The sequence below is a fragment of the Octopus sinensis genome, linkage group LG11 (genome assembly GCF_006345805.1).
Source record: "Octopus sinensis linkage group LG11, ASM634580v1, whole genome shotgun sequence".
In the NCBI taxonomy this organism is placed as follows: domain Eukaryota; kingdom Metazoa; phylum Mollusca; class Cephalopoda; order Octopoda; family Octopodidae; genus Octopus; species Octopus sinensis.
The window spans coordinates 54,786,118-54,812,888 of record NC_043007.1 but is presented as its reverse complement, the minus strand read 5'-3'; the positions used below and the strand labels follow the sequence as shown (position 1 = coordinate 54,812,888).

The following is a 26,771-nucleotide window of genomic DNA, read 5'->3' as shown; positions in this document are numbered from 1 at the left end:
TTTTTGTTTTCTACTTTGACTAGAGAAATGAATTTGTCTTGTACAACTGAGCCCAAACTTCAATTTTTTTTCTTTTTTCTGACAGATGAAGAATTAAAAATCAAAGGGAAAAATAAAATAAGAAAGTATTTATAAAAATATTTCTAGATTAAAATATTGCTTAACCCTTTTGTTACCATATTTCTGTTGAGATACTCTGTGTTTCTTTCAATTAATTTTAAATATAACAAAGAATTTAATAAAATAACTTAGTTATCATTAAGCTAGTGTTAGGAACATAAATTGTGACTAAGGTGTGGTGGTAAATTTTAATTTAGAACTTTTGGAAACAAGACAGAGCCAGAGGCAGTTTCAAGTGGGTTGGTCTCAAAAGGATTAAAGAAATTATATGGAAATAATTTGAGAGAAAACCTCTAATAAAAAAAGTAGTTATAACATTTTTACAAACTCAACAAATACTTATGAAAGGACTGAAAATGAACATATAACCAAAGATGTATGCTACAGGGCTCTTGTTTTGTCACTCACATTTACTCAGATCTTCTGACTGATCAAATTTGAATTTAGACATTGATGAATGATGTGTGCATTGTCCGTTTGCCATTGGTTGCTATAGGTTGTTTGAATAGTCACTTTTCAAACCTGGATGAACATTCTCTGTGCCAGGAAGGAAGTTTCAAGTAATGAGCAACAAATACAGTCAATACATTTTTAAAGTTTGCAATAGATCTTTTATCTAGATTCCTCTCAATGTCACCTGGTTGATGCCAGATACTTGGAAATGGATATGGAATCAAATGGAGGATTTTCACACCTGAAAAACAATAAAAAAACAATATTATAAAAGAGCTGAGTCATGTGAAACAGTGAGGCATTCAACACTATTGTGCAAAATCTTCCTTTACTAACTAGAGATCCAAAAATGAACGACATCCTGAAAACACACAAACTCATCAAATGTAAAAAGCAAGACAAATTGCTAAAGAGACTACTAACAAATGCGAAGCTTTATAAAACAACCACAAACCCAACAGTTGAAAAATGTGGACGCCCAAACTGTGGAACCTGCCCCAACCTACCTGAAGGCTCGGATTTCCTTTTCAAACAAGGACAGAGGTTCATGGTTAAAACTAGTTTCACTTGTACCTCTTAGAACCTAATTTATGTAATAACCTGCTCGGGTTGCGGATACAACTATATTGGACAGACGAGTATGACCTTGAGAAAGAGAACCACTCTACATAAAGAGCAAATCTGTTTCTTGCCATACAGGCAAATTCCTCTCAGTGAACATATAGAAAAATGTGCAGATAGCATCAAACCAAATTTCAGTATTCCTCTTCTACCAGTGCAAAGACACAATCTCTCTACAAGAATGTTTAAATAAAGAAACTTTTTTCATTGAAAAATACAGAACATGTCTTAATATGCATGCATAACCAACTTTTATCTTTTTACATATTTCAATTCACAATTACATCACTGTGCATAAATCCCCTCACTAAACAAGTTTTTCAAAACCTGTTTTTGTCTGTACATATATATTCCCCTCCCATTACCGAAAGCTGAACAGTTATCTCACTTACCCACAACAATAACAATAATAATGATAACCAATTACCCCACCCCTTATTTTTCTACTTGTGAAGTCATTCACTCATAAATATCATCACACACGACATGGACAAAATTTCTTCGTAAGAAAATAAATATTCAAATAAGTAAAACATAATATCATGAATAGCGATAGCGAAACCGGTCGATATATTAAAAATTATATTAAAACTATGTAAAGAGTGCGTATTTTCCTTTTTTAATTTCTTTGACTAGAAGGTATGTATTTTTTTTCTCCTTATGTTAATATTGTTACTTATGTTAATCTGGTTACTTATGGAGTGTTCTATATATCGTGTTGTGTAGAAATGTTGTTTTTCTTTTGAGTGTTTATGTATGTGTGAATGTGTATGTGTGTGTGTATTTGTTTGCGTAATTTATTTATCTGTATGGGTGTGGGTGTGAATATATTGTTGTATATATCGAGTTTTGTACGTATGTATATGTATGTGTGAGTGGGTATATGTATATGTTGTGGGTGTGTGTTTTACGTGTGTGTCTTTGTGTGTGAATGTATAGGTTTATGGGGATTGCTATATAGGTATTATTGTGTATGGTAAAGGGAGTTTTATCATTATATGTATATAAGGGATTCATTTATCATGGTTGGTTTATTAATGATTTTTGGAGTAAATTCTGTCTATTTACGTTGATTAAAATATTATTCCATAATATTCCATTCATAATTTTTAAATAACGTTCGCTTACCACGCGCAATGAATTTTTTGTTTTCCTTTGAGTGTTTATGTATGTGTGAATGTGTGTGTGTGTTTGTTTGTGTAATTTATTTATCTGTATGGGTGTGGGTGTGAATATATTGGTGTATATATCGAGTTCTGTACGTATGTATATGTATGTGTGAGAGGGTATATGTATATTGTTTATGAATGTGGGTTGTATGTGTGTGAGAGGGAGTATGAATAAGTAATGTGTTGAAGTATTTGGCTATTTTATTAATTTATCGTTGCCTAGATGTTTTTTATGTGTATGTATAGAGTTATATATATAGGTGTGTGAGTTAGTGTATGTATTTAGATATGGTTATTTATACTTAGATATATGTGTATGAGCATGTGTGTATATATAGTTTATTTTGTTTTTTGTTTTTTTGTACATCTTTAAATATGAGAACTTTAATAATAGGTATCTTTATATTCAATTGTTTATAGGGTTTGTTTTAGATTATATGTTGATTATATTATATATAGATTATATATATTTATATTCTTTCATTGATAAATTTATATTATTTTGATTTTATATTTTAAAATATTGATATTTTTAGATCGGAAATCCACCTGACGAATGTCATTTGAAGACATGAAACAATTGTAGTGGCGATTTATTTACTTTATATTAAAATTTTTTATGTATTGATTAAGTCTTTCCTTGTTTGTTTTGCAAAATAGTGGTTTTGTCTCGAATTAATATTATATAATATTTTACTATAAAATTGGATTTATTCCTAAATCTGATTTTTTTTCCCTGTAATTTTGGATTTATTCCCTAATATTTATTATTATTTAATATATTGATAATTTTGTATATTGAGTGTAATACCTCAATTTCGTAAATTATGGAATTTACAGGTAAGATAGAACCGCTATTTTGGGATTCATCTTTGAAAGATATTCCTATACCTTCTAGAAAGGAATTTATTTTGAAACTTATTAATAATGTTAAAGGTTTTATTTCTAGAATTAAATGGAAAGCTTATTACTATAATTTTTATTTATTTAATGATAATGATAGTAGGAATGATAATTTTACCTCTAAATTTAAATCTAGAAAGGAACCTCCATTTAATAAAGAATTACAATTACTAGAAGATAATATATGGAAGGTAGTAAAAAATATTGAATTCATAAATACCCAATAGAAATAATGAATATTTAAGAAACTTAGCAATTAGAATTAAAGATATGAGAAATATGGATGGTATTATAGTACATCTGATAAAACTAGGAATTTATATAAATTAGATGTTAAATTATATGATAAACTCTTAGGGAAAGAAATAATAAAAAATATAAAATTGTTCCAGATAATATACTTTATAATATTAATAAGGCCTCTAAATTAGTAATGTTAAAATATGAATTGGATAATAAAACTGAACCTTATGTACCTTTACACCCCAGAATTACTCTTAAAGACCATAAAGATAATTTTTATTCAGACCCTAAAGTTAGATTAATTTGCCCATGTAAATCTGACCTAGGTAAATTAAGTAAATTTATTTTAGATAAATATATTAATAAATTAAATAAACTTAATTATTTAAAATTATGGTTTAGTAATAACAATACATTGAAATGGTTTAATAATATTAAAGATAAAAATCGTTATAAATTTATTCAAATAGATATAGATAATTATTATTCTTCTATTAATGAAATTGTGTTTAATAAAGCCCTTATTTTCGCAATGAATAAAGTGGGAATGTCACTTGAAGAAGTTAATGTAATTAAAATGGCTAGGAAATCGCTCATTAAATATAAAAATAAGTTATGGGCTAGGAATGATACTAGAGATTGTTTTGATATACCTATGGGAGCACCAGATTCTGCACAAGCTACTGATTTAGTAGGTATTTTTCTTTTATCTGAACTCCAATTAGAAAATCTTAAGATAGAGGGTGGTTTATATAGAGATGATCTTCTACTAATTACAAAGAATTGTACTAATAGGAATCTAGAAGTATATAAGAAAAAACTATATAGTTTCTTTAAAAGATATGGTTTAAGTATTACTATATATAAGGAGAATTATAATGTTAATTATTTAGATGTTAATTTTAATCTAATTACAGGTAAAACACAACCATTTCATAAAATTAATGAGAACCTTAGATATATAAATGTTAATAGTAATCACCCACATTCTATTAAAAAATCTTTGATTAATAATATAAGTAAACGTATTTCATTACTCTCTTATGATATAGAGATTTTTAATAAACATGCTACTTATTATAATGAGGCCCTTAGAGGGGCTGGTTATAATAGGAATATTAAATTTTATAATATTAAAGATAAAGATATAACTAATTATTTTCGAGATAATTATAATAATAATAATTATAATTTTGTTAGTATTAGTGGTAAAAATATTAGAAATTATAAAAATAAAAATAAGAATAATAAAAATAAATTTAATAATAATAATAATAATATTGATAAAATTAATAATATTAATAATTCCTTAAATGCTGTACATAGATATAATTCTGTTAATAATTTTAATAAGATAAAGAATTATAAATATAATAATTATAATAATGACAATGATAGTAATAAGGTTAATAAGAATAAAATTTGGTTAATAGTTCCTTATGGTGATCAAGTAAAAACGAATATTATCAAAGAGATTTTAGATATTATAGAACTTTTTATTAGAGATAATCGTAAATATAAAAACATTTTCTCTAGTAATAATTTTGGAGTAGGTTGTTCCACTACTAATAATGTAGGTAACATTATTTCTTCATTTAATAAATTTAAATTGAATAATTTTTATAAAAATAAATTATTTGATAATAATAATAAAGATAAGACATATATTAATTGTACTTGTAGAGATAAATCTAAATGTAAATTAAATAATAAATGTGATATTAACGATGTAGTGTATAAATGTATAGTTACATTACATGATAATAACTTTAAGAATAATAATTACCCAAAAGCGGTTTATATAGGGTCTACTTCCTCTAAAATAAAATTAAGAATCGCACAACATCTGAATTCTTTTAAAAATAAAAACTTAATCAACTCCATTGGACTTAGTAAGTACATTTGGAGACTTAAATCACAAAATATTAATTATAGTTTAACATGGGAAATAATTTGTAAAACTAAATCATATACTATAGGAGCGAATTGTTGTTATTTATGCTCTAATGAGTTTAAAGAAATTTTATTTTATAAGTATGATAATTTACTTAATACAGGTGAAGAGTGCAAAATAAAATGCAGACATAGGTTACTTTACCTATATAATAAGTTTCATGATAAATAATTAATAGCTCCCTATTATAGGTTACTTTAGTTTAATATTAATTTTAGTTTAGAGTACCATATATTTTTAGTTATGTAGTTTAGGCTTTAATTATAGTTAGTCTTTAATTGGTATTTCTTTGTTTTCATTAATTTATTATTAATGTATATTAATATATAACAGTTTATGGTATATTGAGTTTGGTAAGTTAAAACTTTATTTATTTATATTAGATTTCTTTTATTTTATTTACTTATTTATTTATTTATTTATTTTATTATGTATATGTTATATGTATATACGTGGATATATATTATTTATGGATGATTTGGGCGTATTTAGTGGTGTATATATTGAGTTTTGTATGTATGTGTGAATGTTTACAATCCCCTTGTATTATTTTTGGTATGTTGATATGGCAGTTTTATTTGGGTATTGTTTGTTGCAATATACGTTTATATAGATATTTAGGAGAGTGTCCGTGAATATGTAGGTATGGGTGTGTATGCATGTGTGCATGTGTACAAGTGCAAGTGTAGATGCGGGAGTGTATGAGTGCTATGTAATTGAGTGTGATTATTTATGCACTTGTATACATGCATGTTTGTATGTGCGTGTGATTGCACCCGTCTGCGTGTACACACTCATATATACATTTATTAAATATTTGTTTACTTTTGTGAGAGAGAGTATTTTATATATTTGTGTATGTGATGATATGTGTGAATGTATATATATATATATATATATATATTTTATATATATATATATATTTATGTTTGTATATGTATTTATTTAATAATCTATTGGTGTGGGAATGTATATGGTGTATATATCGAGTTTTGTACGTATGTATTTGTATGTGTGAGTGTGTATATGGTTATGTTTGTGGGTGTGTGTATATATGTGTGTGTATTTGTGTGTATTGTGTATTTGGTAAGGGGGTTTTATCTTTATATTTGTATGTATGGATTTCGTTTATCATGATTGTTTTATTAAAGAATTTTTTAGTATATTTAGTCCCCATGTATTATAGCTTGGTATGTTGATCATGGTAGTTTTTTATTGGGTATTGTTTGTAGCCATTTATATGTATATTTAGATGTTTAGGAGAGTGTCCGTGAATATGCATGTGCATGGGTGTGTGTGCATGTGCGCGTGTATAAGTGCATGTGTAGATGAGGGAGTGCATGATTGCTATGTAAAAGTGTGTGCTTGTGTATGCACTTGTATACATGCATGATTGATGTGTGTGGGATTGCACCCATTTTTATGGATATATATATTTATTTATCTGTATGGGTGTGGGTGTGTATATTTTGGTGTATATATCGGGTTTGTACGTATGTATATGTAGGTGTGAGTGGAGTGGGTATATGTATAAGTAGTGGGTGTGTGTTTTACGTGTGTGTATTTGTGTGTGAATGTATAGATTAGGGGGATTGCTATATAGGTATGTTATAGTGTTTGGTAAAGGGAGGTTTTATCATTATATGTATATTTGAGTTTCATTTATCATGGTTGTTTTATTAAAGAATTTGTAGTAAATTCTGTCTTTTACGTTGATTAAAATATTATTCCATTCTATTCCATTTCATAATTTTTAAATAACGTTCTTTCACCACGCGCAAAGAATTTTTATAATTCCATTCATAATTTTTAAATAACGTTCGTTCACCAAGCGCAAAGAATTTTTATAAATATGTTCGGTTTCTATGGTAACGTAATTTTGTAAACGTTATAACGGTTAGAGTTTAAATTCACTTCATAAATTAAAACTGACTAGAAGGTATGTATTTTTTTCTCCTTATGTTAATATTGTTACTTATGTTAATCTGGTTACTTATGGAGTGTTCTATATATCGTGTTATGTGTAGAAATGTTGTTTTTCTTTTGAGTGTTTATGTATGTGTGAATGTGTATGTGTGTGTGTATTTGTTTGCGTAATTTATTTATCTGTATGAGTGTGGGTGTGAATATATTGTTGTATATATCGAGTTTTGTATGTATGTATATGTATGTGTGAGTGGGTATATGTATATGTTGTGGGTGTGTGTTTTACGTGTGTGTCTGTGTGTGAATGTATAGGTTTATGGGGATTGCTATATAGGTATTATTGTGTATGGTAAAGGGAGTTTTATCATTATATGTATATAAGGGATTCATTTATCATGGTTGGTTTATTAATGATTTTTGGAGTAAATTCTGTCTATTTACGTTGATTAAAATATTATTCCATAATATTCCATTCATAATTTTTAAATAATGTTCGCTTACCACGCGCAATGAATTTTTTGTTTTCCTTTGAGTGTCTATGTATGTGTGAATGTGTGTGTGTGTTTGTTTGTGTAATTTATTTATCTGTATGGGTGTGGGTGTGAATATATTGGTGTATATATCGAGTTCTGTACGTATGTATATGTATGTGTGAGAGGGTATATGTATATTGTTTATGAATGTGGGTTGTATGTGTGTGTGAGGGAGTATGAATAAGTAATGTGTTGAAGTATTTGGCTATTTTATTAATTTATCGTTGCCTAGATGTTTTTTATGTGTATGTATAGAGTTATATATATAGGTGTGTGAGTTAGTGTATGTATTTAGATATGGTTATTTATACTTAGATATATGTGTATGAGCATCATCATCATCATCATCATCATCATTTAACGTCCGCTTTCCATGCTAGCATGGGTTGGACGGTTCAACTGGGGTCTGGGGAGCCCGAAAGCTGCACCAGTCCAGTCAGATCTGGCAGTGTTTCTACAGCTGGATGCCCTTCCTAACGCCAACCACTCCGAGAGTGTAGTGGGTGATTTTATGTGCCACCGACACAGTGCCAGACGAGGCTGGCAAAACGGCCACGCTCGGATGGTGTTTTTATGTGTGCCACCGACACAGGTGCCAGACGAGGCTGGCAGACGGCCACGCTCGGATGGTGTTTTTATGTGCCACCGACACAGGTGCCAGATGAGGCTGGCAAAACGGCCACGATCGGATGGTGCTTGTTACGTGCCCACAGCACGGAGGCCAGTCGATGCGGTACTGGCTACGGCCATGTTCGGATGGTTTTCTTGTGTGCCACGTGCCACCGGCACTGGTACCACAAGGATACAAATTCCATTGATGTTCAACAAATTCCATTGATGTTCAACAAATTCCATTGCATGTGTGTATATATAGTTTATTTTGTTTTTTGTTTTTTTGTACATCTTTAAATATGAGAACTTTAATAATAGGTATCTTTATATTCAATTGTTTATAGGGTTTGTTTTAGATTATATGTTGATTATATTACATATAGATTATATATATTTATATTCTTTCATTGATAAATTTATATTATTTTAATTTTATATTTTAAAATATTGATATTTTTAGATCGGAAATCCACCTGACGAATGTCATTTGAAGACATGAAACAATTGTAGTGGCGATTTATTTACTTTATATTAAAATTTTTTATGTATTGATTAAGTCTTTCCTTGTTTGTTTTGCAAAATAGTGGTTTTGTCTCGAATTAATATTATATAATATTTTACTATAAAATTGGATTTAATCCTAAATCTGATTTTTTTTCCCTGTAATTTTGGATTTATTCCCTAATATTTATTATTACATATATATATATATATATATATATATATGCATATATGATTATTGCCAGAACTGCCTGACTGGCTCCTATTCCAGTGGCATGTAAAAAGCACCATTCAAGAGTGGTCAATGCCAGTACCACCTGACTGGCTCTCATGCTGGTGGCATGTAAAAACACACTCTCAGAGTGGCTGGCATTAGGAAGGGTATCCAGCTGTAGAAATCTTGCCAGATCAGACTGGAGCCTGGTACAGCCTTCTGGCTTACCAATCCTCAGTCAAACTGTCCAACCCATTCCAGCATGGAAAGCAGACATATGATGATGATATATATATATATATATATATATACATACACACACACACATACATATACATACATACATATATATATATATATATATATATATATATATATATATATTTCCCTTTTTAACAAGCGTACTAATTTTGAGTACTAGGACAATTCATCCCTGGTTATTTTGTCGTCAGTTAATTGGTCCCCAGTCAATTTCTCGTTAATCAATTCATCCCCAAATAATCTTAAATGTGATTTTCAAGAGAAAGTTTAGAACAATCATTTTAGAATTAAATTTGTTGGACAGTTTTAGATATTATTTTTCCCTTTCTTTAACTCCACCCCCACTCTCTCTTAAGTATTATCTGCACTGAACAGTTTACGAACAAATATTTTCAAGCAAATCGAATTAAATTTATTCAATACAATTGTCCAGAACATGACTACTTGCAAGATCATAACTTCAGAAAAAGGCAAAATCTAAGTGGTCGATCAAGAAAATTATATATACACAAAAAATAAGCAGAATGCAGATGGATTGAAGATATACTGGAGGTGCGAAGATATACACAAGTGTGCAAAGCGAGAGTTCATACAGATGAAAATTATAACGCGCTTAAGAAGACTGGGATCTATAATCATGCTTCAACTGCTGCAGAGGTAAATGTAAGGACAATAGTTTCAAATATTAAAGTAAAATCGATTTCATCTCATGATCTCCTCGCTCAATTATCGCTAGTTAAGTTCAGAATTTAAACGACTGTACATTGTTGCAAATACCTCCATCTGCACAGCTTAATAGGAATAATAGACGTTGGAGGCAAGCTGATTCCAACTAACCTGCCACAGCACTTACAAATGTTGGATTTTCCATTCCAAGTGAATACTCCTACCTTGACAATGGTGAAATGTTTTTACAGTATGACAGCAGGATGAAAGATTCAAAACGAATAGTAATATTTGCTAGTGACGAAGCACTTCGACAGTTAAAACAGCACAAGAACTGAGTGGCAGATGGAACATTTAAGTTCTGCTCTAGTATATTTTTTCAGTTATATATACTTCACATTCAAAATGATAAATTTTAATGCCCCACGATTGTTAGCATTGCTCTCTGACAAAAGTCAAGACACATATAGTAGACTTTTTGCCAAAATAAATGAACTACTGCAGAATGAGGGACCTGATAATATAATTATGGATTTTGAAAAAGCAGCCCATAATGGATTTCTGGAGCGTATAAAAGAATGTGGAAAAACATGATCCAAGCCAAAAAAGTTATTTTGCTAAAAGCAATTGCACACAATCTTAAATATGTAAAACAGCAAACCTTAACATAAACGTTTTTTAATTCAGATATTTGTTCTTCCATTTTTCCTAGGATCTCGAATTGACTGACAATGAATTGACCCAGGTCAAATTAAATGATGAAGAATTGATCGGACACCCTAATTTTGTACGCAATAAGTGAATTTATAAACTTTTAGAAACAAATATAATTAGAGAAACAAAACAAACCTTTCACTAGTTGTACCAGAGTTTATTTTGTTAAAAAAGGAAATTTCGTTTGAAAGAATGAATATGATTTATTTTAATTCTGGAGTCAATCTATCATTATTCCTTGTAGCAGAATACAATGATAAACTAAAGTAAACTGAATTAAAAACTAAAGAATGATGACGATGATGATGATGATGATGACAGTGAGCTGGCAGAACTGTTAGCATGCCAGGCAAGATGCTTAATGTCATTTCATCTCCATGTTCTGAGTTCAAATTTTGTTGAAGTCGACATTGTCTTTCATCCTTTTGGGGTTGATGAAATAAATACCAGTTGTAGACTGGGGTTGATGTAATCAACTTAACCCCTTCCCCAAAATTGCTGCCCCTGTGGCAAAATTTGAAACTATTATTATTATTATAAATTTAGTCTATAACTTTTATCTACTTACCTTTCTTAGCAAAGGGCACATGATCATCTTGTATGCCATACAGAGGGAATTGTAATAGTTCAGTTGAGAACATTGACTTATACATATTGTAGTGGTCACGGTATTGAAGATTTCGTCTTAAAAGCAAGTGCTCTAAAATTTAGATGAAAATCATAATATATTGTAATTAAAAGAAAAGAATTACAAGATTACTATTAAAAGTTCACATTTCTTAATTTAATCCCCAACACATAAATAGACTCAAGATAACACCCTCTAGTATTCAGAGAATCATTAGAAGTAGTCAACAGTTTTTGTTACCTCAGTGATCTAATTATCATTAGATGTAAGTATATCAGCAGCATACCAGCAAGAGTAGGGACAGGCTGGAGAAAGTTCAGGGGATTATTACATCTGCTGGGTGCAAAGGGTATCTCTCTCACAGTAAAGGGTAGATTGTAAGATGCTCATGTATGAAGTATGATGCTATGTGGTATTGAGACACTGACTTTGAAAGCAGAGGATTTGTGAAGATTAGAAAGAAATAAGGCAAACATACTTTGCTGGATGTGTAATTAGTGTGTATGAATGACAGAGCACAAACAACTTCAATATAAGAAAAATTGATGTAATGTGAAAGACAGAAGACTGTTTATACAAGAAAGTGATGCTTATGGAGGATAACATTTGTAAAGAAGTGCCAAACACTCTAAGTGGATAGAATCTGTGAAAGAAGATCAAGGAAGATATGGAATAAAGTAATGAGTGAAAAATGATCTCAAGATGTACCACAAAAATGAGATGATGAAGGGCCAGAATTACTGGTAACAAGCAGTACTGAAGAAGACTACTTTACCAAAACAGTTAAAGATTTTCATAGGTTACAATAACAGCAGCAGCAACCGCGGTCAGCAGCAACCGCGGTCACCACCACCACCATTTAATATCCATGTTCCATGCTGGCATGGTTTGGACAGTTTGACAGGATCTGCTGTATTGCAGGATTGCATCATACTTTAATGTCTGCTTTGGCATGGTTTCCACAGCTGGATGCCTTTCCAAACACCAACGACTTTACAGCATGGACCAGGTACTTTTTTCATGTCACCAGCACTACTGAAGTTGCCATGCAGTTTGCAAGAGTACAAATTCAAGGGGAGGGGGAAGCTTTATGCTAGAAGATGAAGGATTACTGTAAGAAGTGGAGTACAGAGCGGGATCTTGTAGAGATCTATATGGCTACTCACATCTAGCAGAAGAAAGCGAGAGAAGAAGTGAAAATGATCAATAGGAGCTGCAAGAGATAATGGTGATAATGGTCCAGGTGGCCCCGCAAGGTAGAAGTGGGTGTGAAAGAGTGTGCACAAAGATTAATGTGTATGAATGAATACAAATAAATTCAAAGACTGTGCTTATACAAGAAAGTGAGGCCTATCAAGGATGGCATCTGTAAAGAAGTGCCAAACACTCAAAGTGGATAGATTATGAGTAAAAAGAAGATCAAGGAAGATTTGGAAAAAAGTAGTGAAAATGATCTTAAGATGCTGCACCTCAAAATAGAGATGATGAAGGACCAACATTGTTGTGTACTAACAGGAAGAAGAAGGAATGGGGGCAAACTTCTAAAATGGGTAGGGTTAAAGGGTGAGTGAATAAAAAAAAAAATGAGCGGGGGAAGATAGAGATATGCAGAAGAGAGTTGGGAAGGGGCAGCCAGAGTAGTAAGATACATGTATGATACAGTTGTCAGGAGGAGGGTCAAGAGAGTAAAATGACATGGTTGGATAGTCTGTAAGAGCAGAAAGGCAGTGGTGGGGGTAAGAGCCTGAAACATAACACTTTCAGAACTCTGTTCTATTAAGGAAGAAAAGTCATCAGTTACTGCAGAAGGCTGTTAGATTTGGGACCATTTTCGGTGTATACCCTTCTCAATCTGACAGCTGTTGTAACATTAGAAAAGTCTCTAAAAGTTTTTTCCAATTTGTAACAGAATTTCACACAAACACACTGCTCTTCTAAATGCTTTGTTGTTCAAACTATGACAAACCACCAAATGTAGTGTAAACATCTGTTCACTCAACCATGTCTAGATTGATGATTATGTGAAGTACCAAGATGTGCCTACTGAAGGTCAAGGCAATGAGCTGGCAGAATTGTTAGCGCATCAGACAAAATTCTTACCGAATTTCTTCTGGCTCTTTATGTGCTAAGCTCAAACACTCCTGAGATTAACTTTACCTTTCATCCTTTCAGGGTTAATAAAATAAAGTATCAGTAAAATACAGAGGCTGATGTAATTGAATACCCACTGCATTCCAGATAGCTGGCCTTGTACTAAAATCTGGACCAATAATTAAACTGAATGTTAAGGTCACATATACACAGTACAGTTGTAAACGTAGTGTGCCAGTTAGTCCACATGTGATTTTAAAAGTTCTTTATGAACAAATTACATAAAATTAAAAGATTTTTAAAATTTAATAAAATGGTATGGCCAAATTGATATAAATAACCAAATCAATTTAATAACTGATGTACTTGCCAATTTTTACAAGATTTTGAAATAGTCTGTCTGTTTCTTGAGGGAAATAGTTATGGAAAACTATATTGGAACTGCCAATCAAATCCAAAAGAATGAAGTGTGTCTAAAAATAGAGAATAAAACAGAAAAGTGAAGTACTTCAGTTCAATTCAGTATTAGATAAACTCATCAATGTTAATAAGAATTTGGAAACACTTTTTAAAACTAAAAAGATGAGAAGTGGATCCGTTAACATGAATAAGTTAAACAAGAAATAAGCAAATAAAGATATGATTTAAAGATGTAGACTGAACAGAAGTGAATTTATGAAATATCAGATGAAATTTTAGACAACATTTATTAAAATAATGCCTCTTGTTATCAATCATAGACTGAAACAATGAGTAATTTATATTTTCTTCCATGTTAAAAGAATATTATTCACAATCTTCTTCGATATTCATCCCAACTAAAGAACACATTAGACATGCTCTACTCTACAAGTTTGATAAAGGTGTCAATGTGAGTGCAGCAGCAAAATACATTCAGAGCAATTATGGAGATGATGTAGTGAATGAAAAAAAATTAGAGAAAGTGATTTTCCCATTTTTGAAGTAGTAACTTCAGCTTAGACTTTTGCTGTAATAACCGCTTCCAACTCTTGAGAATTGAGAGCTTTTGACTGACCCAGTCAAAAGCTCTCAATTCTCAAGAGTTGGAAGCGGTTATTACAGCAAAAACCTGTCACTGGTGCTAGAGAACTCACTGAGAAATTTAAAGTAAGCCATACAACTATCCTACGCAAACTCAAAAGAACTGAAAAGGTTTCAGTAGTTAGAAAATGGCCTGTCTCCAAAGAATCTGCGATGATCTGTTGCCTGTTGTGAGACATTGCTTACGTGATAACATCAAATGCCATTTTCGGATAAGCTTGTTACTGGTGATGAGAAGTGGATCTTTAACTTTAACTGCCATTGTCAATGGATCAGTTGAAGAAGCAGACTTGCTCAGCAATCAAGAGGATGACTTCATCCAAAGAAGATCATGCTGATTGTATGGTGGGATATTCAAGGAATTATCCATTATGAACTGCTAGACAATAAACAAACAATCAACACCAATTTCTATTGCAATCAACTTCATCATTTGGAAGCAGCTTTGCACAAAAATCGCCCATCCTTAGTCAATAGAAAGGGAGTCATTCTGCATCATGATAATGCCTGCCCACACACTGCACAATTTATTAAGGATCTCTTAGAAGAGCTCCATTTGGAGAAACTGCTTCATCCTCCATGTTCTCCTGACCTTGCATCTTCTGATTATCACTTGTTTCAGAGATTACAAAACTATTTCGATGGTTTTAGGAAGACATTGAGAGAAGAGGCTGAAAAGGAATTGGTATCATACTTTGCATCAAAACCTAAAGAATTTTACATCTATAAGTTTGCCAACAGATGGAATGATGGTCTACAAAATAATGGGTGTTATGTTAATAATTAAATATTTCTATAAACATAAGCTTCTCATTAATAAATAAAGACTTCAGAATCAGACACAACTTTCATTCCAACCTGATAAGTCATAAAAGGCACCAAATGAAGTATACAAACAACTCAACTGAGTTTGGATGAAAGTGTGTTAAGAAGTATCACCTAGATTTTAAATAGACCAAGTATACTTTGCATGCTTCAGTTTGATCTGAACCACATAACTCACATTTTCCATGAAATTTAACCTCAAGTATTTAGATTATATCTTTAACCCTTTTGTTGCCATATTTCTTTTGAGATACTCTGTGTTTCTTTCAATTAATTTTAAATATAACAAAGAATTTAGTAAAATAACTTAGTTATCATTAGTTAGTGTTAGGAACATAAATTGTAACTAAGGTTTAGTGGAAGATTTTAATTCAGAACTTTTGGAAACAAGACATTTGTACTACAGGTCAGAAGCAGTTTCAGGCAGGTTGGTGTCAAAATGCTTAAAAGCTAAATCTAGCATAAATGAGAGAGTAACATGAGAATTTAAGGAGACCTGTCTCTCTAGGTTTGTATGAAAACATTAAAAACTACTATCTAACCATCTTAAAAATGGTTAAATATATTAAGATAAACTAATATAAGAATCCCATAACATAAGAGTAATGTGATCTTGAAAATGTTGTCATAACACAAAATCCAGTAACAAAATTAATTTTCCTATTATAAAGTGAGTATGTATTCCAATGGAAATTTTTGAAAACAACGACAGCAACAACAAAACAAGCAATATGACTATTTTTATGCCCGAAACTAATAATGTCTAGCATGCACAGTATAATATGTATACATAGCTGAATAAAAATACATTAGGGAATAAATTGCCAGCATCACCAACATTTAATGTCTGTGTTCCATGCTGGCATAGATTAAATGGTTTGACAAGAGCTGGTGAGCCAGAGAATCGCACCAAGCTTCAATGTGTGCTTTGGCATGGCCTATATAGCTGGACACCCTTTCTAACCCAAACTACTTTATAGAATGTGCTGGGTGCATTTTATGTGGAACTGGCATTAGTGAAGTCATCAAACAACTTGCAAGATAAGACCCAGCTGAAGAGGGAGTAGTACTGAAGGAGGTGGTTTTATGCAAGGTGATGAGAGGTTAAAGCATAACAGGGGAACTGGTGTCTTGCTGTAGGGGAAGAACATGGTTACTCCAATTGGAAAAGAAACAGAATGGTAGTGAAGATGTATCAAGTTACAGAGAGGTGAATATTAGAAGAGGTATGGTGGGTAAGTAAGTTCATGGTAGTGTGAGAGGAGAGTGACAGAGGGAAATGCAGTGAGTGATGAACAAGGATAATGGTATGTCAGTCATGAATATCAGTTGGAGGGGAAGCAGGTGTGAGTTGGGGAGGTAATACGGAGCGGTGAAGAGAATGTGAAGCATGGGAGTAGGCTGCAATAGAGATGGAAGGTGTGAGGGATGAAGTTAGAAATACATAAAGATAGAAATGGTGAGAGACAAACAGAGGTAACAGGGAAGAGCTACAATTAGTAAAATGGGGTGGCATAAAGAAAAATGGGAGATGAAAGGAGCACTGAATGGAAAATAAGGTGGTATGGGATGATACTGAAAATGTGTAAAAAAAGTGGTTGTAGGGAGGTGAAGTATGTGACGTTCTGCTCTCATAATTACAGCAGCTGAAAGAAAGAGTGGTGAAGAAGTGAGGGAGATCATCAGAGACAGATTGGGTGAAGGGGCAAAGAAATAAGATGGATGGATCTTCTCAAGCACAGCAAGTTGCAAATCATCTTGGTCCTTTGTGAGACACAACAGCTAAAGGCTATTCTTCACTACTTTGTCTCACATCTTCCTGGGTTTCCTTCTTCCATACTTGCCATCCACATTTAGCAATCTGCACTTTATGTGACACTCCTCATCCGTATGCCTCACATGACCATACCAGTGCAGCCTTGTCTCTCACCCAATACATCTAATGTCTCTTATGTTCATTTTTTCTCTCAAAACATTTGCATTTTGTTGTAAATGCATGCCATCATTGTACATCTAACAAAGCTTCATTTCTTTCAAGTTTTTGCATATCTTTTGCATTCACAGCAAACTTTTCACTACCATCTAGCATTGCTGTTCATACACAAGCATCATAAAAGCAGCCTTTCACTCTGAGAGAGAGGCCTTTTGTTGCCAAAAGTTCTTGGGTTTTCAGGATGACACACGAGTAGGGACTCTAATTTCTGATCACCAGCAACATTTTCTTCCAGAAGAAGCATCAAGATTTTTGAAAAATTTAAAATCCTAGTGTTGATGTTGCTTCTTAAGTAGGTATGTGCATCCAGAAATGTGCAGTTTAATTAACACTGTATACTTGTTCTGGTGCCCCTTCAGTAATCTATTTCTTTAGTTGTTCAAGATAATTAGTAGCAGCACTAGCAGCTTTACCAGTAATTTTTATGTTGTGTAAATTAAAGTATTTCTTAAACTTTACAAATTAGACTTTATTAGACTGTAAATGATTCTTAGAAGTTTCATGTTCCTTTTTCAGCTATTTCTTTTTTTAATTACCATCATGCTTATTGACACATTACATTGAGTTTGATCTTTGATCCATACACTTTTAGATGGTGCAGGTCATTATGAGCCACCGAATATGACTCCCAGAAGGCTGTAATTTCATTGGTAGTCAACCTGGATGAAAAACATATACAAGCGAGGTTGCAACTTAAATATGTTTATCGTGGCCACATGTATATACACAATAGAATAATAAATAGAATGGTGAAAAGGCCATGGTCTTTTGTGCTATGCTAGGAATCTGCTAGTTGATGAATGTTGAGAGAGGCTAGATCACATCCTTACAGTTCAAGGTTCCAATGTAGAAAGAGGAAGAGATAAGGTCACATGTCTGAACCTTAATGTTGTGTAATGCCCTCTATCTCTGTATAGCCAGCTTGTTTGACCCACTGTCAAGGAGGGGGGGATAATGCGCCTACAGAGGCCCCCTCTTAGACTGGAAATGGTCGATTAATAGTAGAGTAGGCGGAGTGTACAGGAGGGCACAGAAGAATAAACCATGGCAAAAACAGTAGTAAGAACAATTGAAGATAGTCCGAGACAATTTATTTGGCCAATGAACCAATCAGCCAGATGTCCTGTAAGATGAAAAATGTGTTTATGCTGTTGATGTTTTGGTGAGTGGAGGTGGTGCTTGTGGGGTGGGGGTGGCAGTGTTTGTGGAATGATGGGTGTGACAGCAAGTGGCATAAATTTTTCGGAAAAGGCCTTTTTTTACTCTGTCAATAGAGATAGTCTCTTTTTTTTCCATGAATGTCCACAGTGAACAGTTTTAGTGTGCTTTTAAGAATGTGATAGGGTCCAGTGTAGGGAGGTATGAGCGGTCCCTTGATGGCATCACTTCTTACAAACACGTGAGTCCAGGTAGAAATATCCGGAGGTACTGCAGAGGAAATAGACAGGTCATGAGGAAGCATTAGTGGCAGGTCAGCAAAGAATGACCTGAGTCACATGACGTAAAATGTAGGGTCCGCATTCAGTAAGTTGACGGGCACCAACAGTTGTCCAGGAAGTGCTAAGGTGTTGCCATACAGGAGTTCAGCGGAGGAGTAGCCTAAGTGCTCCTTGACAGCTGAGCAGCACCTAGCAGAACAATGGGGAGAAACTCGGGCCAACGATGAGGGTCAGGAGCTGTGCAAATAGTGGCTTTAAGCTGTTGGTGGAACCTTTCCACCATTCCATTTGTGGCAGGATGGTAACTGGTGGTGTGGATTGCTGAAAGCTCATGGAACAGACAAGCTTCAAATTGGCGTCCATGATCGGTAGTAATTCTAGAGGGTACTCTGAAGCGAGATATCCACCTAGAGATGAGTGCTCTGGAGACAGCTTCCGTGGAAATGTCCACGAGAGGGATAGCTTCAGGCTATCTGGAGAAATGGGTGATGCAGGTCAATATACAAGTAAATTTGCAACTGACTGGTCAAGGACCAACCAGGTCAATGTGTATGTGATAGAACTTGGTGTCTAATGGCTGGAATTGTCCAAGAGGTGCTCTCACATGACGATGCACTTTGGAACGCTGACATAGTAGGCAGGCATGTGACCAAGCAATAGACCGTCGCATATTCAAGCAGAAAAAATCGGCCAAGATAAAGCTTTACTGTTGTGACAGCTGTCTTTGGCATGTCATCGGGGTTGATGGGGATTTGATGATATGCATGTACCAAATCGATCTTGGAAAAAATCTTACATCCATGCAGGGCAGACGAAAAATCCTGAACATTAGGGAGGGGATTACAATCAGCAATAGTGATGATGTTAAGATGTCGAAAATCTCCCACTGGTCAGAAATCAGCATCATTCTTCCTGGCCATATGTAGGGGCGCTGCCCATGGGCTCATGGAAGGATGAATGAGGCCCAGCTGGAGCATGTGCTCAAATTCAGCCCGGACAATCCGGAGTTTCTCTGGAGACAAATAGCGCGGTTGGGAAAAGACTGGAGGCCCCTTGGTCATGATGAAATGTCTCATAGAATGGGCTGGATTCAACAGATGAAACGACAAATCAGTCAACTCTGGAAACGAAGTGAGTAGCTGTTAGTAGGAGTCACCCGAAGCTGCCATGAAGAAAGAAGGGCTCACAAAGGAGACAGCGAGTGAAGTGGTGTTATCAATGAGTCAGCATCGCCTAACATCCACAATGAGAGAATAGTGGTGTAAGAAATCAGCACCAAGAATAGAATGGAGCAGGTCTGCAATGACAAAAATCGACTTCAAATCCCTACGGAGTGACAAATCCAGAGTGAGTGATATTTCCCCATAGATCTTGATGGCGGAGTGATTCCCCACATAAAGAGTGATATCCGAAAGAGCAGGATTGGTAGAAGTAAACCGTCGAGGCCAAATACTTAAACTGGCATCTGTATCCACCATAAAGGACTTTGAAGAATTGGCATCTCTGATAAAGAATGCATGATAGGGTGAATGGATGGGGGCAATGATTGTCGTGCCCAGTGTCTCCCTGCCTGATTTCCCTGAGAAGAGTAATAGGGCTGTGTACATTTATTGGCCTGGTCCTTGAACTTCCTGTGGTACCAGTAGACTGAGGAAGCAGGAAGTGCATGTGTGCGTGAGAAGGAGCGGTGCCTGGTTCTCCCTTCAGAATGAGTCCATAAAAACAAACGGTCCTTGCACAAGCATGTGACTCAATGGGTCAGTTCTGCAATAGCCTGCAAGATTTCCGAGGATTGCATTTCATCCAGAGCAGAAGAAGCACAGGCTCGTGAGGGAAAGGAAAAGGACTCATTTTGGACAATAATAGGAAAATGGAACGGCATGAAGAACAACTGGTTGAAGAAACGCCGTTAGAAATGGCAGTCAAAACAGTTTAAAGAAGACACAATGAGCAGCAAACTAGGAAAAAAAATTTTTTTTTCAATAGCAGAGGTTTAAAATAGAAATCCTTGCTAGTTGATAAGGAACAAATTATGGATGATGCGTAGATAATCCGGGTGGTTCAGAGAAAGAAACTCATACCTGGCACAAAGGACAATTTTCTGTCCATGTGAATTCTGGAGAAAATTTCCAGATAATTTTTTTTTGCCTTTTTCCATAAGCAGAAGGAAATTCTCTGGGACGCTGTGTCTTCAAATGACCAAGTTGTATTTTCAGTTGCAACCTGAGGAAAATGATTTGCAGTTTCCCACTTGAAAATGGCGCCAAAATTTTCCTGGTGAAGAAGACAATATGGCAAGAGACATCAGTGGTTGTGTTCCTATGTGATGAGAGGCGATTTGGTTGCGTAGCCAAAGTCGCAAAAAAGAAAAGGGAATATGTATTCACTGGTCTGTATTCACCTGGTGTTCACCATTTTAGATGAATATGTTCATCTCCCATGGTGGCTTACCATTTTAGAAGTCTGTGTTCACCTTGGGGCACCATTTTAGATGGATATACTCTTTTACTTGTTTCAGTCATTCGACAGCGGCCATGCTGGAGCACCGCCTTTAGTCAAATCAAATCAACCCCAGGACTTATTCTTTGTAAGCCTAGTACTTATTCTATCGGTCTCTTTTGCCGAACTGCTAAGTTATGGGGATCTAAACACTCCAGCATTGGTTGTCAAGCGATGTTGGGGGGACAAACACAGATACACAACATATATACATATACATATATATATATATATGCATATATATGACAGGCTTCAATGGAATGATAAATAGAATAGTTGGTGTGTAAAGGCCGTGGTCTTCTGTGCTATGCTCCTATCTGCTAGTTGGTGGGTGTTAAGAGAGGCTTGATCACATCCTTACAGTTCAAGGTCCCAGTGCAGAAAGAGGTTAGATCACATCCTTACAGTTCAAGGTCCCGGTGCAGAAAGAGGAAGAGATAAGGTCACGTGTCTGAACCATAATGCTGTGTAATGCCCTCTATCTCTGTATAGCCAGCTTGTTTATCCACTGTCAAGTGGGGTAATGCACCTACACATTCAAGAGCCATTCCATCTTACACTTAAGAAAAAGTAAGGTCTGAGCAGTTAGCAGCGTAGCTTGTTGAGCACTTAATTTTCTCTGCATTATCATATATTGTTCTCACTGTAGAAACTTTAATGTTTTAACAATATGACTGATTTTTTCTCCAACATCAAACTTTTTAAAACGTGTAACCCCTTTATAATTCCTTCTCGCACTACTGCTTCCAGTTCAACTTGATGGCTTCTTTCTAGACGTCTAGAATCATAGGTAAATCCAACTGTGATGGCAAACAACACCTGTTGTTGTTCTTGCTGTTTTTGCAATTTGAGTAAACCAGCCAACATTTCTTCCATAATTTTACAATTTTGTATACCATAAAATTCACATGAAAAACTTTTGTCAGTTTCATAACTCTTTGTGAGTTTATTTAATCCTCGTTGTCACTGTTGTAACATCCACTCCAGTATGGCAGTATAGTTACTTAGACAAGTAAGGCATAACTATCTATGACCAACTTCTCTCACTTCTCAACTTCCTATGTCACAGTATTTGTAACTAGCATATACCACTTGTCATGTGGGAAGGGTGTTCCATTATTATTATTATTGTTATTATTATTATCCCCATAACAGAAATACAGGTGCTACTCATTTTTGCCAGCTGAGTGGATTGGAGCAACGCAAAATAAAGTGTCTTGCTCAAGGACACAATGCATTGCTGTGTATTGAACTCATGATCATAAGGAAGTGTGTTTGTTATAACCAACAGAGTACTATTTTTTTCCCAATGTTTAGCCCCAATACTTCCTGATAAACCACAGTTGTTGGCTATGCTTGACTGAACATAATTCAAAACTTTCTTTGAGTGTAAACTTCCTTTTAGCACAGGAATACATTTCTGATGAAAACTTAATTTTCTTTAACAATGAATATTATTATAAATAACACTCATAGACTTTGATTATATTGCCATTGTTGGATTTCTCCAAATAATAGCAACAGAAAGGCTATATCTTGTTGAACAATGGCATCTCAGATAAAATTGTCAAAGCCATCACCATCATGTACAAAAACCTATCAACTTCTTTTGTAAAGCATAGACAATTCAACTAAAGAGTTTCTAACAGATGGAATCCTTCAAGGAGATATCTCAACCCCTTTTCTTTTTGTGGTTCTGGTAGACTACATTCTTAAATAAAATCTTAATCTCATCTAAGACAAAGGCCTCATTATCAAGCAGAAGTGATCAAGGTGTCAGCAGAGCATGTATCCCTCTGGTGTTTACTCTGTTGATAAGCTTGTCCCCACATCTCATCAACTGTCAGACTTGTTAACATTCTTAGAGAAGGTTACAACAAAAGTAGGTCTGTTGTACAATGCAAAGAAGATGGAATGCAAGAACATCAATGAAGATGAAAGTCACCTCTATATCTTTTCCAATGAAGGTACTGTCTATTTACAAGTTTCAAACATCTGGCAATCAAATATTTCCGAATCAAAAATGCTTGCCTTCTACAGGGAATATGTAAAGAGCATTCTTCTTATTGGAACTGAAACTTGGACTACAAAGATGAAACTTCAAGATCACCTTGAAAGTATATACACCGGACCAAAGGAGATTTATGAATACATTTATAAAAATTCTAACAGAAAATTAACAAGATATATCACAGATTGATATAAGAGTTGGTATATATAGTTGTAGAGAAAAAACATTTGTTAAATGAATGGCAACCTTCATAACAAACTTGAAGATCAATGGATCTTCCATGAACTCATCAATATAAAGGTTTCTCCCAAGTCTTATATTAAACTAAAAAGATGGTTGTCAATTTTCAATAACACTGTGAGGATTCATCTTTACAAATTGGTTAAGAACACTAATCAGAAATTTAACTCGATTGTTTCATATTGAAAAATAAAACTACCAAAAGTAAAAATATTTCAAAGAATAGAGAAAAAAAAGATAAACTTCACTCACTATTGAATACAATTTATTCCGCCCATTGGCATCGAGGTCATTTTGCCATTTGGAAGCAAGGTGTCTGGAACCATACAAAGAATCAGTCTCAGTCCATGTCTTGAAAGCTTCCTCTCCATCAAAGAATATTAACTGGAGAGTTGTATCTAAGTTCTGAAATATAAAATTATTAGAAAATAATTAAAAATCAGTAATAAAACAGATATACTGTAAATAAAAATTATATACTTATAGAGTGAAGTATGAATGGAATCTATTGTATCAATAAGCAGTTTAATAAATTATAAAAGCAGACAAAAGATGGATGACAGACAAATGGTTATATTTCAGAAGAGTCATACAAATAAAGCCTATAAACATACCCATCTATCTTTCTTTTCCTAAAAATATTTTTCAAAATAACTAACCAGTAACTAATGGATGTATATTTTCAAATGCTTTAGATTTAACTGATTCTTATATTAGATCTCAATGGCAAATATGTGAGCTGATGACATATTATAATATTAGAGTTTGTTTTATATCCTGGTGTTGGATATATAATTTAATGAAGCAGGGGTTAAAAGTATTTGCACAACACAATACGATTACTAATACATGAGACTCAATGTTCTCAATCAAAGGCTCACAGCGAACTACTAACCAATGCAATCTGCCAATCGCTCACAGTTCTTTACACACTCTGATTTTATAATTCTTTTTCTTAAAGTACACAGCTGGTAATACCCACTAACTATATTCCCCTTTTTGAATAACTCCAATTTCTTCTAGTCTCTCTAACTTTAAGTTTATCTGTTCTAATGCTGCGAATGGCACAGTTTGTTTTTGTTTAAATGTTGGTATGACATTTTCTTTTATTTGAAACTTCACCTTTGTTTTGGTGCACACCTAATTTATCAGACAGAAGCTCAAGAAAAATCTTTAAAAAATTTTTTTTCAATTTGTCTGACAAGTTATTTGTACTGGTGGAAAGACCATTCACATTTTTACAGAAAAGATTTATGGAGAGATCCCATAAGTTAAATAATTCCATCCAGTCAGTTCCAAATAAATTTGTTGTATATTATTCAACACAAAAACTTTGGCTCTGAAGGTTTTTCTCACGAAATGTAATGTCACTTATCGGTTTGCCCTTGAAATATAATTTTTCCTGAAACGCAACAGGCAATTTTTGAAGTTTCTTTTAATCTAGGACTCCTGATTATTTCCCATGTACCTGTATCAATTATCAAGTTATCACTGCCTGTATCCAATTGTAACTTTACATTTATGTTATTAATTTTTACATAAACAACTTTCCTGTGGGGCTCATTTGTATTTCTTGCCACCGATAACCCTGTTTACGTGATTTTTTTCTGTCGAACCATTTTTTAGGTTTTGTTTTAGTGTGATTTTTTATGACCTATTTTACCATACTTGAAGCATTTTATATTTTTAAACATACAGTTACTTTCAAAATGTAGACCACTGTACTTATAACATGGATCCAGTCCTAAGTGAGGTGGAGAGGAGGTTCTGCTAGGTTCCTCACAGGCAAAGAACACAGGTACAAGATTTTCTGGGCTAGGAACACTGACGGGGTCAGGGGCGTGGGTATACTTCTCGCTGAAAAATGGGTAAATACGGTAATTGAGGTAGTCAGAGTATGCAACAGAATACTTAAGATTAGCAACCATTATATTGGCCTATGCCCCTCAGCCAGGGCTACACAATGGACAGAAAGACCAATTCTATGAAACCTTACTGCACTCTACCTCGTTGACAAACAACAGGGACCTTCTCTTTGTGGCTGATGACTTCAATGGGCATGCTGGACAACATGCTGGGGGCTTCCATGGCGTACATGGAAGCTACGGTTATGGTTCCCGCAACGAGGAGGGAACCAGGCTGCTGGAGTTCTGCGATGCAAATGATCTTATGGTTTGCAACACTAACTTCAGGAAACCTACCAGCCACCTAGTCACCTACCGATCGGGCCGACATACTAGCCAGAAAAAGGGAAAGATGGCTGCTTATAAATGCCAAAACCTTCCCAGGCAAAGAATGTAGCCCACAACATAGACTGGTAGTTAGTGACATTAGGATCAGGACTAAGAGGACGACCAGAAGATGACCAGCATGGAGAAGAAGGGTCTGGAAGCTTAAAGATCCTGCGAATGGACAGAGATTTAGAGACATATTACTTGAAGCCTTTGTCGAAATAGATGGGGATATAGCTTCACATGGGGTAGAAGACAACTGGAGGTCTCTAAGGGACAACCTGCTGAGAGCCACTGACCAGATCTGTGGTTGGTGCAAAGTCCCCTCAAGACCCAAAATAACGTGGTGGTGGAACAATATTGTTGACAGGGCTATTAGACAAAAGAAACAGGCTTGGAAGGACTAGAAGAACGGTGGTAGCAGGGAAGTGTATCAGACTGCCAGAAGTGAAGCTAGGAGGCAGGTGTATTTAGCCAGAGGGGAAGAAGATAAGAAAAAATTTGCCAATGTTCTGTGCCGTGAGGATGAAAGACTTGAGGTATTTCGTGTTGCAAGACAGTGTGTGAGAGAGAATCGTGATGTGGTAGGAGAGAAATGTGTCCGCATGGATGATGGTTCACTTGCGCTAAATGAGGATGCAAAGAGAGTGGTTTGGAGACACCACTATGAAAGGTTGCTGAATAAAGAAAATGTATGGGATAAAGAGAGTCTACCGAATGTCGACCCAACAGAGAGACCGGCTATCTGAGTTGACAGTTCCTTGGTAGTCAAGGCAATTAAAAGCATGAAGACAGGGAAAGCCCCAGGCCCATCAGGAATTACAGCAGAGATGCTCAAAATATCTGGCAGTGTCGGCTATAG

General features: G+C 34.3%; 1 protein-coding gene across 2 annotated transcripts in view; it reads right to left on the bottom strand.

Annotated features, from left to right (window-relative positions):
- Positions 1-509: 509 nt before the first annotated feature.
- LOC115217458 (glutaminyl-peptide cyclotransferase) overlaps positions 510-26,771 on the bottom strand; it is an 84,251-nt gene continuing 57,989 nt past the window's right edge. Inside the window, exons 4-7 of one of the 2 annotated variants that reach the window (XM_029787163.2) lie at positions 23,931-24,083; positions 13,980-14,082; positions 11,459-11,590; positions 510-814 (exon numbers count right to left, since the gene is read on the bottom strand). In XM_029787163.2, coding sequence (XP_029643023.1) covers positions 630-814; positions 11,459-11,590; positions 13,980-14,082; positions 23,931-24,083 — 573 coding nt within the window. In that variant the 3' untranslated portion in view covers positions 510-629. Of the gene's footprint in view, positions 815-11,458; positions 11,591-13,979; positions 14,083-20,974; positions 21,203-23,930; positions 24,084-26,771 lie in introns of those variants that run through there. The other variant, XM_036507501.1, reaches the window with a different exon arrangement.